General features: G+C 44.4%; 1 protein-coding gene across 3 annotated transcripts in view; it reads left to right on the top strand.

Moving 5' to 3' along the window:
* The window catches only part of TANC1 (tetratricopeptide repeat, ankyrin repeat and coiled-coil containing 1), a 201,844-nt gene that overhangs the window by 115,658 nt on the left and 73,654 nt on the right, over positions 1-12,532 (top strand). For 2 of the 3 annotated variants that reach the window (XM_073647119.1, XM_073647118.1), the window contains exons 4-6: positions 374-478; positions 3,564-3,694; positions 6,520-6,709. In XM_073647119.1, coding sequence (XP_073503220.1) covers positions 374-478; positions 3,564-3,694; positions 6,520-6,709 — 426 coding nt within the window. The remainder of the gene's footprint in view (positions 1-373; positions 479-3,563; positions 3,695-6,519; positions 6,710-12,532) is intronic. The other variant, XM_073647121.1, reaches the window with a different exon arrangement.

Here is a 12,532-nt window from a genome sequence, read left to right as displayed (position 1 = left end):
CCTGAGTCCATTGGGAGTAGTCACTCTCCGACCACCTCCGCAGGTTGCTGTGTCCCATCACCCTCTGATATAAGAAGTTGAGCGCCTGTAAGTGTCCGGTTGGGCCAGTTGCCCTTTTCTGGAATGTGTCCAGGCTCTCGACGGGGCGGCCGCCTGTCATTTTCCTTGCATAGCAGCAGTGACTCTGGATGCGACTGCCTGTAGACAGCTCTGAGCTGTCAGCGGACGGTTTTGGTGCTTCCTTCTTTGCAGTTTTTTTTTTCTCTCTTTGCTGAGCTTTAATCTGACTGTGAGAACTGAGGCCGCGCGTCACGAAGCTCTCACACATCCCATCTGGGAAGAATAAGACATGCCCAAACCTTATTCATTGCAGGGCCAATGAGGAAGCCCAAGTATGTTGAGAGTCCGCGAGTGCCAGGAGATGCAGCTGTAATGCCATTGAGAAAAGTCTCAGAGCTGCCGGACCCCAAGCAGAATGGTGAGTGTCCTCCCATCTTCTTATCCTGTCTCCTACTTTCAAAAAACTTGTGTTGGATAAAAAAAAGTTTTTGTGCAGCTGAAACTTTTGTTAGACTTGACAGCCGTCTCGTATCTTCGGCTTTGTGTTGTCAGAGCGTTGCAGCAATGAAAGGGTGTGCCCGGGCTGGCAGGTTAGACGCAGCTCTTTGTTTTATTCAATGTGCTTTTATTCTCGTTTTATTTGGCTCCGTCAACACCTCAACCTGTGATCCCCGCACATTGCAAACGGTGAGAAAAACCTGATTTTCCTGTCAACGCTGGGAAGGCAGCGAGAGGGGGATTAGGTTACCCTGTCGCTATAAAGCAGTTCTCCACGCTCGCATTAACAGATTTAGTCGCCTTAATTCTGCTCCGAACTTCATGTCGTGGCCAGCTGTTTGCTGCAAATGTTTGCAGTGGGGGTTAATATGGAAGTTTAACCGTCGCGCTGCTGGATTGAGGTGGAAAACATGGCCGTGTAAGGGTTAAGCGAATATGGCTCAGACTGTAAGCCAAGTTTGGCACCGCTCTGCGGTATTGCCCAGGAACTGCCTAACGACTTGGCATCTGCAAGTCATAGGGAGATTCTTGCTTTCCTCTGGGCTGTTGGCATTGGGAGCAGGGAGGGAGTTAAACCGGCTTCCTGTCCTGCGGGGTACAGGGACGTCACCCGTGGGAAATTGCTGAACAGCAGTGCGTAAGGGGTTAATATTAGCTGTAGAGAGGAGGTTATAGCAGTTTTATCACTTCTTGGCAGACTTCAAGGTAAAATGTCAGCTTCATGGTAGTCAAAGTATAGAGTTGGTTATTCATCTTCGGGCAAATCAAATTTGATGGCGTGGGAAAGGGTCAGCGTCAACATTTTGTATTCACTTTTCAGCCATACTTGCATTTAAAAAAAAATATTATATATATATATATATATATATATAATACTTTTTTAATTTATTTTTATGTATTTCTATATATATTTATTTTTATTTTATTAAGCAAAAAATTACCAAAGCAAATGCAGCCGTGTAAACTGGGTTTGTGGCAACCAATATGGCTGCACTTCCGTTGGTACTTAAGCAAAACGAAATTATAATGAAAAAATAAAAAATGCCAATATCTCCGTGTTAATGAAACGTTCCTATGGTTGTAACCTTTGATATAGGCTCTGTTCACACTCTAGGAGGATTTCCCACTATACACCCCAAATGCAAAGGCTCTTGAATGCTGCGTCGTACATTGCTATATTAACTCGTGGTAAAATAACGTTTGCCTCCTCGGGTTCGTAGTAACCTATGGATACCATCAGTGCATGCTCTGAACATGGGGCATACACGAGGTGTAAACTGTAATTTATGGTCCAATTTTACATCTGGGGTGAGACATCCTTATGGTGGTCCATTGTGTCATTGACACGTTAGATTTCTTGACTAGTAATTGGTGTTTTGACTTTTTGTAGCCTTATGTCTGACAGCCACATCCACATTCATCCAGTGAGGCCTAGTGTTTGTTTTGAAGCCTTGCTAAATGTTTATGTTGTAGGCATCACCCTCTATTACCGCTTTCCATCTCATCAGCTGCTTGTGTTAAAGGGGTCGTCCACTTTATCTTTATCTTAATAAGTGTGTCAAGGACATGATTTTATGGCACTTGCTGACATATAGGTATTACAGGTTCTTCTCCTCCTTCCTCTTTGATTGCACAGTTCTCCTCTGCTCGCTGCTGCTGATGGAGGATCTGTGACCAGACTTGTCCATTAATCTTCTCCAATTGAAAAACCCCTCATATGGGAAAGCTTTTTCCATTGGAGGAGGCAGATGGACAGGTCTGGTCACGTCATCCTCCATTAGTAGTAGTGAGAAGAGGAGAACTGTGCAGCCAAAGAGGAAGGCTATAATAGCAAGTTCAGGAGGAAGTACCCGTAATACTTGTTTCCATAGTGAAAAGTGCCACAATATTAGGTCCCCCAACCTATTTGTTAAAGTGGACAACCCCTTTAAGGTCACCATACAATTGAGACAAAAATGGCCCCACAAGCTGTACCATCTCAGACCTCCTCAGCCATGCTGGATTTTTTCAGATGATGATGCTGCCAGTGTCCATCGTTGGCCGAAAATATCCAACATGGCCAACCGGGCGAGAGGAATTATGGTTTTTCATTGAACCAACTGATCATTTATTATGGTCAAAATGGGACACTTTGGCCGACTTTTGTATACGAATGCCTTTAGAAATCTGATCATAATAAATCAATTGCCGTGCAGTTGTACAGGCTATTGTTCTGTCATCAGCCATTTCAAACTGATCAAATAGTAACAGGAAGTCCGTAAATATGATTACCCCCGACGATAACCAATTTATCTCTCAAAACTTTGTCTGACACAAATTCCCTGTACAGTCTACACATGGAACGTTGGTTTTTCACCGATATTCACCGAAAAATTCCATGGTAGAAAATCCGCAACAGAAATTTACATTCTACATCGTTGACAATTTCCGCAGCATTTTTACTGTAGGTTTTTCCTCTGAGATTCTACCAGTAGAGATTTTTTTGCACCTGACCTATCTACGGTACGTTTGTTTTCCTCTTTCCTTCACTTATTTAGTGGAAACTCCAAGTAAGTTGTCAGTCCGCCTTAATCTGTGCACAATAAATATGAAATGACGGCTGGTGACAAGCCCGGGATGTCTCGCTTTCTCTGTGGCTGCTTTGAAGTCCTAGTTTCGAGGGTTAATTAATTCACCTTTGTTAGCCAGGGTTCACGCCAGCGTCCCCAGGTCTGACAGAAGGGCGGACGTAATTGGGATAGAGCTATTGAATGGCTATATGGGGAGCAGGCCCGGGATGAGGTTGACAATAAAGCTGAAGGAGCATCGGACCCCATGCTATCCGCTAATAAGTCTCCTACAGTAGATGGACGCTCACAGCTGCTTGATGGACTTCCTCTCGCTTATTATTGCAAACGCCCAGAGTTCAGATGGTAAAATGTTGACGCTTATCCTTCTCCAGGGTTTTCTTACGGTATTTAATGAGATCATGAAGTTGAGCCTCTGTTTTTCTGTCCTCCATCTAGAAGCTGCTCTGGATAAAAACTCGAGTTGTTCTCCGGCCGCCCAGGAGCTCATGACCAGATTGGGATTCTTACTGGGTGAAGGAATTCCAAACTCCGCTCGAGTATCCATGGATGAGAAGAACGAGACTATGGTAAGCCAGACCCTCGGCACTTTTGAGGTCTAGTGACCCAGTGATAATGATTTTATTCCATTTTAACCCTCACTTAAGTTCCATCAAAGGATTGACTTGTCACACTGGAACTTTATTAAAGGGGTTGTCCAGCCTGAATAAAATCTTGGGAAATTCACAGATCTACTTTAATGAATGAAGTCCCAGTGATTCCAATGCTTTTCCTGGATTGCTGAAACACAGAATAGAAGTTTCAGCCCTAGGAAGGGGGCTGGCCAATTGGCTCAATAGCTGAGCCAGCCCCCTTCTGATACAGACAGAAGAGGGATGGCTTTTGTGTCGAGCCTGACAGCCAGCCTCTTTCATGCACATCACCAATCACATGCTGATACAGAAAGGGCAGATATGCTCCCATTCCGGCAGTGGACCTGGGGAGGATGAGTAAAGGACAGTTTTGGCTTTTTTTTTTGCTTTATAAGGAAACTGTATCCAAATTAGTGGAATAATCTGAAACTGGAAAATCCTTTAAACTAAACTTGTTTTCCCTTTACACTGCAAAATACCAGGTCCAGCTTCATTTATGGCAGAGTACTGGACTACCTTGGTGCTTCTCTATGGTTAACATGAAATCTCCTGCAAAGTCCTTTTTTTATTTTTCTATTTTTTTTTTGTTTGTTTTTTTTCCTCGGTTTTTATAAACACAAACTGGTTATCGATATTCTGCTTGTTCTGCAATGTCTCCCAAGGAACTAGCTAATAGTCTACATACCACAGTAGTATTTTAGCATTCGGAAATAATATTCATGGATTTTCTTTAACATGAATGTAGCCAAGCTGCAAAGCACCCATATATTGCTCGTGCATCAGGGCCCTTTTTTTTTGTTTGTCCGCCTGTGGTCAGAATGGCTGTATTATCCTGATAAGATAACAAGCGACAAGCTGGTATCCTTCTATATCACGATTATACACCTATTCTGATAAGGATTTTCAACGTAAGTACATTAGCCTCATCAGGTCAGAGAGCTTTATTTAGCTATGTATGCAGTTTTTATTGCGAAAATTGGTGACCGATACCCCCTCAAAGTGACCCTTTAAATGCTCTGCCTGATTTGGCTCAGCCCTGTAGACTATAGTTTAGGAGGTTTCTGGTGGTCTATGGGTGGTTAGCTGGAGGAACCTCCTTTGGGATCACAGCCATCTATTTCTAGTCTTCAGTGTAATACGTGGTCAAATGTCCTTTTACGAGGAATGAAATGTGATACTTCTACAAGACCTCACGGAAAAAAGCAGATGCAGAGATAGTAGATGATGGTCCACTGTACCGCTGATGGCCGTGTCCCAGTGCACAAATAATCAGTTGTAGGAGTCCGGGGTTTGTTTAATCCAATAAGGAGGATTTGACGAAGAAAATCAGAATCCACACTGCAGTGTCCATCAGGATTCATCACGCAATGCCTGGATATAGATAATAGGGCTTATGTGATCAAGGCTCATTTGCCTGGATGACTAAGATCACGCTCAGGTGACCTTCCTAATACTCTGTGGATCACACATTTTTGGAATAGTTTTCCCCCAAACTCAAGGATGTCTCTTTTTATAATGGAAAAAACAGCTGCTACAATTCAGTGCCTTGGAGATTATTTTTTTTGCATTGATACATTTGTTTTATAGGCTCTTTAAAAAACACAAACAACTTAAATTAAATGCTACAATAAATCTTAATAGAGGAGATCCCTCTACTTAATATAGAGCAGCTGCAAATAGCATTTTTCCCTCTGGAGGACCTTGTGTGTGTAATACTTCATGACTCCTCTGGAGGCGCTGTCAGGAATTGAACTACTATTGCAAAGTCCTCCATTGATTACAGCTAATTACTGAGAAGCCTGTGACAGTCGGCCAGCCTCTGCCCGGTTTATGGTCATCAGACACTTGTAAAAAAAACTAGTGATTGTCCAAAGCAGACACATTTTTTCCTAAAATGACAAACCTAGAAATATCACGTTGTTTTTCTCTTTTGCAAAGTTTCTAGGACAGATTGGCAACAAGCAGCGGATGCTCCCACAAGGGTTGTAATCGGGCTTTTCTAGGGTTCTGAATGGTAAAGCTGCCAAGTTCTAACTGCTACATTCCTACATCACTCTGCAGATTGTCCTTCAGTACAAATTTTTAAAATACTAAAAGAAGCTAGACTCATTGGCTCTAACTCTTAGGCCGCTCTGGTGCTCATCACAGGGACTGGAATCAATGACATCAACTTCGACAGCGTGGCCGTTGCAGCCAATCGCTAGCCTCAGCAATCCAGCGACTCAAATAGGAAGTCACCACTTCCTGTCCCGGCGGAAGCCACCTGTGTGGTCTGCTGTGGAGTGGTTTGAGTTAAAGGCGGTGAATAGAACTTTTTTTATATTTTTTAAAAAAATGTCTACTCCTTTTTTTTTTCTTTTTTTTTTTTTAATGAAAAGCCAGACGACCCCATTAAACATCAAGTTAAAGTTTGCTGCATCTGTGTGTTAGAAAATGTAATGAAAAATTTGGGTAAAATTTTGGTTAGTGGTAGCTATATTGTCACTCCAGCTCTCCCAGAAACAGATATAAAGAAAAAATACACGGAGATTATTTTTTATTTTGGGGATATGCTCTTTATAGAAAAGTGCTGTCACTGGAGGGGCCGGAGCAGACTTGTGATGGTAGATGTGAAGGAAGGCTTCATGGTGGATGTGAGGAAGACTCAAAAATAGCACAGGTGATATATGGGTGCTAATAACACGATGAGCCGAGGGGAGAAATAGATCTTTGTTACTAGGTCCTGTACGTACACATGGTAATTAGTTGTTGATTTCCTGCAGTGTACAGCGACAAGTCACGGGATAAGTCCCTGCTCAACGCTGACAAACAGCACGGCCTCCCCCAGCACTGCCAGTCCGTGCTCCACGCTGAACAGCTGCACCAGTAAAACTGCCCCAAACAGAACCAGTCCCAGTGGAACCATCAGCAGCCCCAGCTCCACGCTGGAGAGCAAAGACAGCGGCATCATCGGTAAGAGAACCAGCCCCCTCCATACTGTCATTTATTGTTTTTATGTCTAGTTTTATTACTACTATGCAGCATTGATTGGAGGCTCTTTAAAAAAAAAAAAGAAAAGTTGCTTGATATATTTATGAAATTTTTGATACAATAATCCGACAATATTGAGTAGTGTTTCAAAATTGTTACATACGAACCATGAAATTGAAACAAATGCAATTTAAATAGTATGTCACCGCAGCTACCGATATGTGCTGAATGTCTTGCAAGGTTTGGATCGAGAACAGTTGACTCCCAGGTGGATTTTCTGGGGTCTCCTTGGATTTCGTTCTACTTTTTACTATGGTGACTTACCTTCTTCTATAATTCCAGGCACAGAGATAGCGATAGACTTGTCATTATTGTGGTAGATCATTGCTTCCCAGTAGGAGTGAACACTCACGACGAGAGACCTCTGTGCAGAGCATCACACCTAAACCTGCGTTTGCAACTGAAAATGTGATGAGCGTGGGGCGACATCATTGACTTTCTTTACGACTCTGTAGAAAGCCCCTCACTTCTGTTGATTACCATTGTCTCTTCAACATAATCTAGTGGATGCTTTATTGCACCACTAGCATTGTCCCCCCACCACCCCCATACTATTTGGACCCTTGTGCAGCTGCACAGGTGGCACTTGGGTGTGGCCGCCCCTGTGTTACTGCTCCGGTGTAAGGCCTCATTCAGATGTCAGTATTTTTTGCCTTCAAGCGGAAAACGGACCATGAGGTGTGGTGGACCATTTTTTTTTGTTCTCGAATGTGTAGAAAATAAAATTCTTCACCTTCTCCTTTCTGACCGCACTCAATTATCACAGACCCATGGACTTTCATTTCCGATTTCGATCTGACTCTCGTATCAAAATCAGACAAGTTTCCGATATTTTCCTCAGACCGAGGGAAAAATTGGACATGCACCTATCTGTGAAAATCACGGACAGCACTCATCTGAGAAAATCAGATGTGTGAACGAGCTCTAACTTTTTATTGGTGTTTATAAATTGATCCTATTACACTTCTATGCATCATATCCACTTTTGCCCGTCTTTTTGGTTAGTTAGAAGGGACTGTATGATTACAGAAACAGTGCCACACTTGCTAACAGGATGTGAGTGGTATTGCACGCAAACCCTGCTCTGAATTCTGCTGCAATCCCAGACACAGTATATGGACACGTGCTGCAGAAATTACAAAATAAAAAGACAAAACGTAGCCCTTGGACCGGCTCTGTTCTTCCGCTCAGACATTGTGAAGGCTGCAGTGGCTCTGTCCGTGAGAAGAAAAAGAAAATTCTGCAGCACACTGGTGGCATTAACAAGCGGGTTGTCCAGTAATGGACAGGCCCTTTTAAGGCTGTGCAGTAGTGTTTACCAGTAGCCATATCATTTTAAGTATGTAGATTACACCCATAGGAGTCTATTAAACTTTTGAGAAAACTTTCATCACTTACCACGAGTCTTCTTATGTCTCGGTAACTATTCGGATTCCACATGGGGCAATACCTGTGCTCAATCATAGGGCTCATGTAGCCCAAACTTGGCAGGAGAAGTCCCGTAGTTTCAGGAAAACATTTACTTCCCCATATAATTATTTTTTTCTTGGGGTGGGAATTAAATTAGCATTTATAGGATATGTATTAGTCATCTGTATAAGCTACGGCACCTATTGCAGCGTGTATTGGGTGGTTAAAAAAACATGTGGCCGCTATTGGGTCTAATCAATGGCTGCCTATCTCTGCGTTATGAAACAAGATGTCTTTGTGGACATCTTAAAAATTATATATGGTTTATCCAGTTACACTGGAGATCCTTCGTTAAACACAGAGTCTCCCATTGTTCTTTACATTCGAGGCCTCTTCACCCAGTCATCTCTGGAAAATGGCAATTATTTCTGCAGTTTACAGATGGCATTCAGTGCAGAATATTTGTATTTTCTTGCCAGGATCATGTGGTCTTCATACCTAGGTGTTAACAATGGAGAAATGTAAAAAAAAAATGAATAAATAAAATCTTGGTTTCTTTGAAAACCCATGTATCATTGATTCGGTCCTGTATGGCTTCGGGCAGCCCAGTGACTTTGTTCACTGGTTGCTTGCACATTAAATAGGAAATCTGAGTAATTATTCCAGTGTTTATTCCATCCTATCGCTGCCATCAATCCATTAAGAATTCATGTACGGGTCCGGTGTCTCAATTTGTTGTCAGGACTTGCCACTTGACGGGATCCTGATCTGATTTTCTTTAAGGGTGGGATCTGGAGAGCGCTCTTATTCTTGACAGTGGTCTGGATCTTGCTGGGTTCCTCGCCATTGTTTTTTTTTCTTGCTGGGCTCCTCATTAGTGGTCAAGTGCCAGTCGGATTCCTTTTGTGAGCTGGGCGCCAGCAATTTGGCCCTTCCCTGGCTGGCGGTCTGGGCTCCTGCTTTTGGCCCTTCCCTGGCCGGCGGTCTGGGCGCCTGCTTTTTGGCCCTTCCCCGGCCGGCGGTCTGGGCGCCTGCTTTTGGCCCTTCCCCGGCCGGCGGTCTGGGCGCCTGCTTTTTGGCCCTTCCCCGGCCGGCGGTCTGGGCGCCTGCTTTTTGGCCCTTCCCCGGCCGGCGGTCTGGGCGCCTGCTTTTGGCCCTTCCCCGGCCGGCGGGCTGGGTGCCTGCTTTTTGGCCCTTCCCCGGCCGGCGGGCTGGGTGCCTGCTTTTGGCCCTTCCCCGGCCGGCTGGCTGGGCGCCTGCTTTTGGCCCTTCCCCGGCCGGCTGGCTGGGCGCCTGCTTTTGGCCCTTCCCCGGCCGGCGGGCTGGGTGCCTGCTTTTGGCCCTTCCCTGACCGGCGGGCTGGGTGCCTGCTTTTGGCCCCTCCCCGGCCGGCGGGCTGGGTGCCTGCTTTTGGCCCCTCCCCGGCCGGCAGGCTGGGCGCCTGCTTTTGGCCCTTTCCCGGCCGGCGGGCTGGGCGCCTGCTTTTGGCCCTTCCCCGGCCGGCGGGCTGGGCGCTTGCTTTTGGCCCTTCCCCGGCCGGCTGGCTGGGCGCCTGCTTTTGGCCCTTCCCCGGCCGGCTGGCTGGGCGCCTGCTTTTGGCCCTTCCCCGGCCGGCTGGCTGGGCGCCTGCTTTTGGCCCTTCCCCGACCGGCGGGCTGGGCGCCTGCTTTTGGCCCTTCCCCGGCCAATGGGGTAATGCAGTATTTTATGAGTAGTCAGATTCCCCAATACACAAGAAGCCGCATTGTGCATTTGGCTCGGCGTTCTTTTTCTCATTATGAATATATTATGCCTGTATGTAAATTGCACTGGGAGCCTCAGTGGTAGCCGACTACTGTACTTTATAACTAAACTGAGAACCAACAAGTTTCCATTTGATTTTTAAAAGCCAATTATCACCTCTATATTCTTATAGCTTATCTGTAATTATTGCTGGTAGCGAATAACATGTGCAGAATCAAATAACCGCTCTGTGGACCCCCGAGAGCTGCGAAACATTCCTACAGCTACATTTATGGCTCCAGAAACAAGACTCCTCTTTTCTTCCAGGCAGTGAACAGGTCACCAAAATACCTCTGACCTCCATAAATGCGGGTTCCCTGCACTATTATAATATTGTGGTGCAATAATTCGCCTCCTAAAACCCGTGAAACGGGACCAGAACATTTTGCATATAAAATCCGTTTGCTGCTTTTGACAAAGCCAGGATATAGAGCACTGGGGATTATCCGGCCAGACTGACTAAATTGAAGATTATGTTTGGGGGATTTGGCTCATGTAAGCAGTATATTAGGAGCAAAAAAACAACTGAGGAATAAAAGCCGTTCTGTGCAAGAAGCAGCAAAGGTGCAAACTTACAAGGATACATTGTGAAGATGCTTCTTTAAGAACGTGGTTATGTTGCAATACTGACTTTCCAATGCTGGTTAATGTCCATGATATATAAAGTATGTAACGGAACTATAAAAATGATATTATAACTCAAAGTTTTGCAATTTCTTTGGAATTCCCCCGTATCCTTAATCACCTTGAAAATATTTTCCTTAGGCGGTATGCACACTTCTGTATGAACGGTCCATGTAAGGACCATATATCTTATAGAAAATCTCAGATCGGTTAATAGAAGTATATAAAGCGACATCTTAAAGAAGACCCATCACTACCCCATTATCTCCCATACTTAAAGGCAATCTAAGATTTCTCTATGCAAACTGCATATTAAAGGGGTATTCTGAGACCTTATTTTTTTTTGGCTATATATTGTAATGACCATGCAAAGGTGAAAACAAATTACTTTTTAGTTGGCGCCAACCCCTTCCTGCTTGTATCAGTTTAGCGCGGTGACCTTCCTACTTTGTGACATCCCATCTGCAGAACGGTTCCTTCTCTTCCTCTCCGGATTGACGGGACATTACAGTTGACCTCATCTTGATTGACAGCTGGATTAAGGAGGAGGTTGCTGGACCTAACACATGCTGCAGTTTGCTACTAGCACCCACCAATGCAAAGCATCACAGGTTTGGTTGCTATGAAGCAGAGGAAGCTGCCTACATCGGAAAAGGAGCATGCAAACCGCCAAAATCTGAAGCACGGCTAAAAAACAAACAAAAAATACTATTTTTTTATTGCAATCCAGCACTAATTAACTATATCGAAAATGTAAATAGATCTTGGCCCTGATGAGGCCGGTGCACTTACTTTGAAAATCCAGGTCAGAATGGTTGTGTAGTACAGACATTAATTCAGCATTATACAGATAGTCTAACATGGATTTCAGAGTAAGTACACCAGCCTCATCAGGTGTAAGATCTGTGCAATTTTCTATTTTGAAATCAGATCGATAGTAATAGACCCTCTGAGTAGCGGGATAGAGGATTTGGTTAGAAGTGTATAGATGATATATGCATATTAATGTGTGCCAGAAAGAGGCTTTTACTCCTATTATTTAGGACGGAGGTCGCGTTCCCTTACAAACACAAAAAATTGTAAGGAATCCACTAGTCAAGAATGCGTGGTTATGGGCGCATAGGAGTACATCCAGCATGCTATGCTATGAGCGGCACCTGGGCTCCCCTTATACAGATCAGACTGTGGTACAAAGTAGCAGTGAGTCCTAGTAATGCCCCATGCAGCTCTATGGGAGCCCTGTTATGACTCCATATTTGTACCACATTGACAGATCTCATGTATACGTTTGCATTAGGGAATTTTGTTCGGTTATTGCAGCAGTGTATGGAAATCCAATCTGGGAATGGATCCTTTACATGATGGGCATCAATGGCACCCTAAGGACCCTGTAGATAATAATGACGTTCATCGGATTTCTGACATAATGGAATCTCCAAAACCGATATGAGCAGAGCCTCAATTGCACTTTTCCCTGTGCCTTTTAAAGGGGTATTCTCAATTTTGGATGTTATCCACTATCCAAGGAATAGCTGGGGATAAGACCTCTGGACCCCCCATTGATCCTAAGAACCGGGACTCTGAAGAGCTCCATGTGAATTGAGCAGGGGTAGATCATGCGCACTGATGCTCCATTTATCGTCGGAGATAGCCAAGTTCTTTTCGGCATCCTCATAAGATTGACAAATGCTCCATGCTCCATGCTCATTTTTGGGATTGGTGGTGATCCCAACAGTAGGACCCCAGCGATCGGGAAGTTGTTCCCTATCCATAACTTCCAAACTTGAGAGAATTCCTTTAAGTTCTTGTTTTGCTCTGCGTCTTTTTTCCATTGTGACAATTCCCAAAAATCAGACTTCGTAACTTGTACTCACTAATGTGTAGGAGCACGTCCATTTCATCCAGGCAAACGAGGGGCTCCTTGTATGG

This window comes from Phyllobates terribilis, unplaced genomic scaffold, assembly GCF_046119375.1.
Source record: "Phyllobates terribilis strain yellow unplaced genomic scaffold, ASM4611937v1 Scaffold_9__5_contigs__length_417890890, whole genome shotgun sequence".
Lineage (NCBI taxonomy): Eukaryota > Metazoa > Chordata > Amphibia > Anura > Dendrobatidae > Phyllobates > Phyllobates terribilis.
The sequence above is the reverse complement of the archived record's forward strand: the minus strand, read 5'-3'. Positions and strand labels throughout refer to the sequence as shown.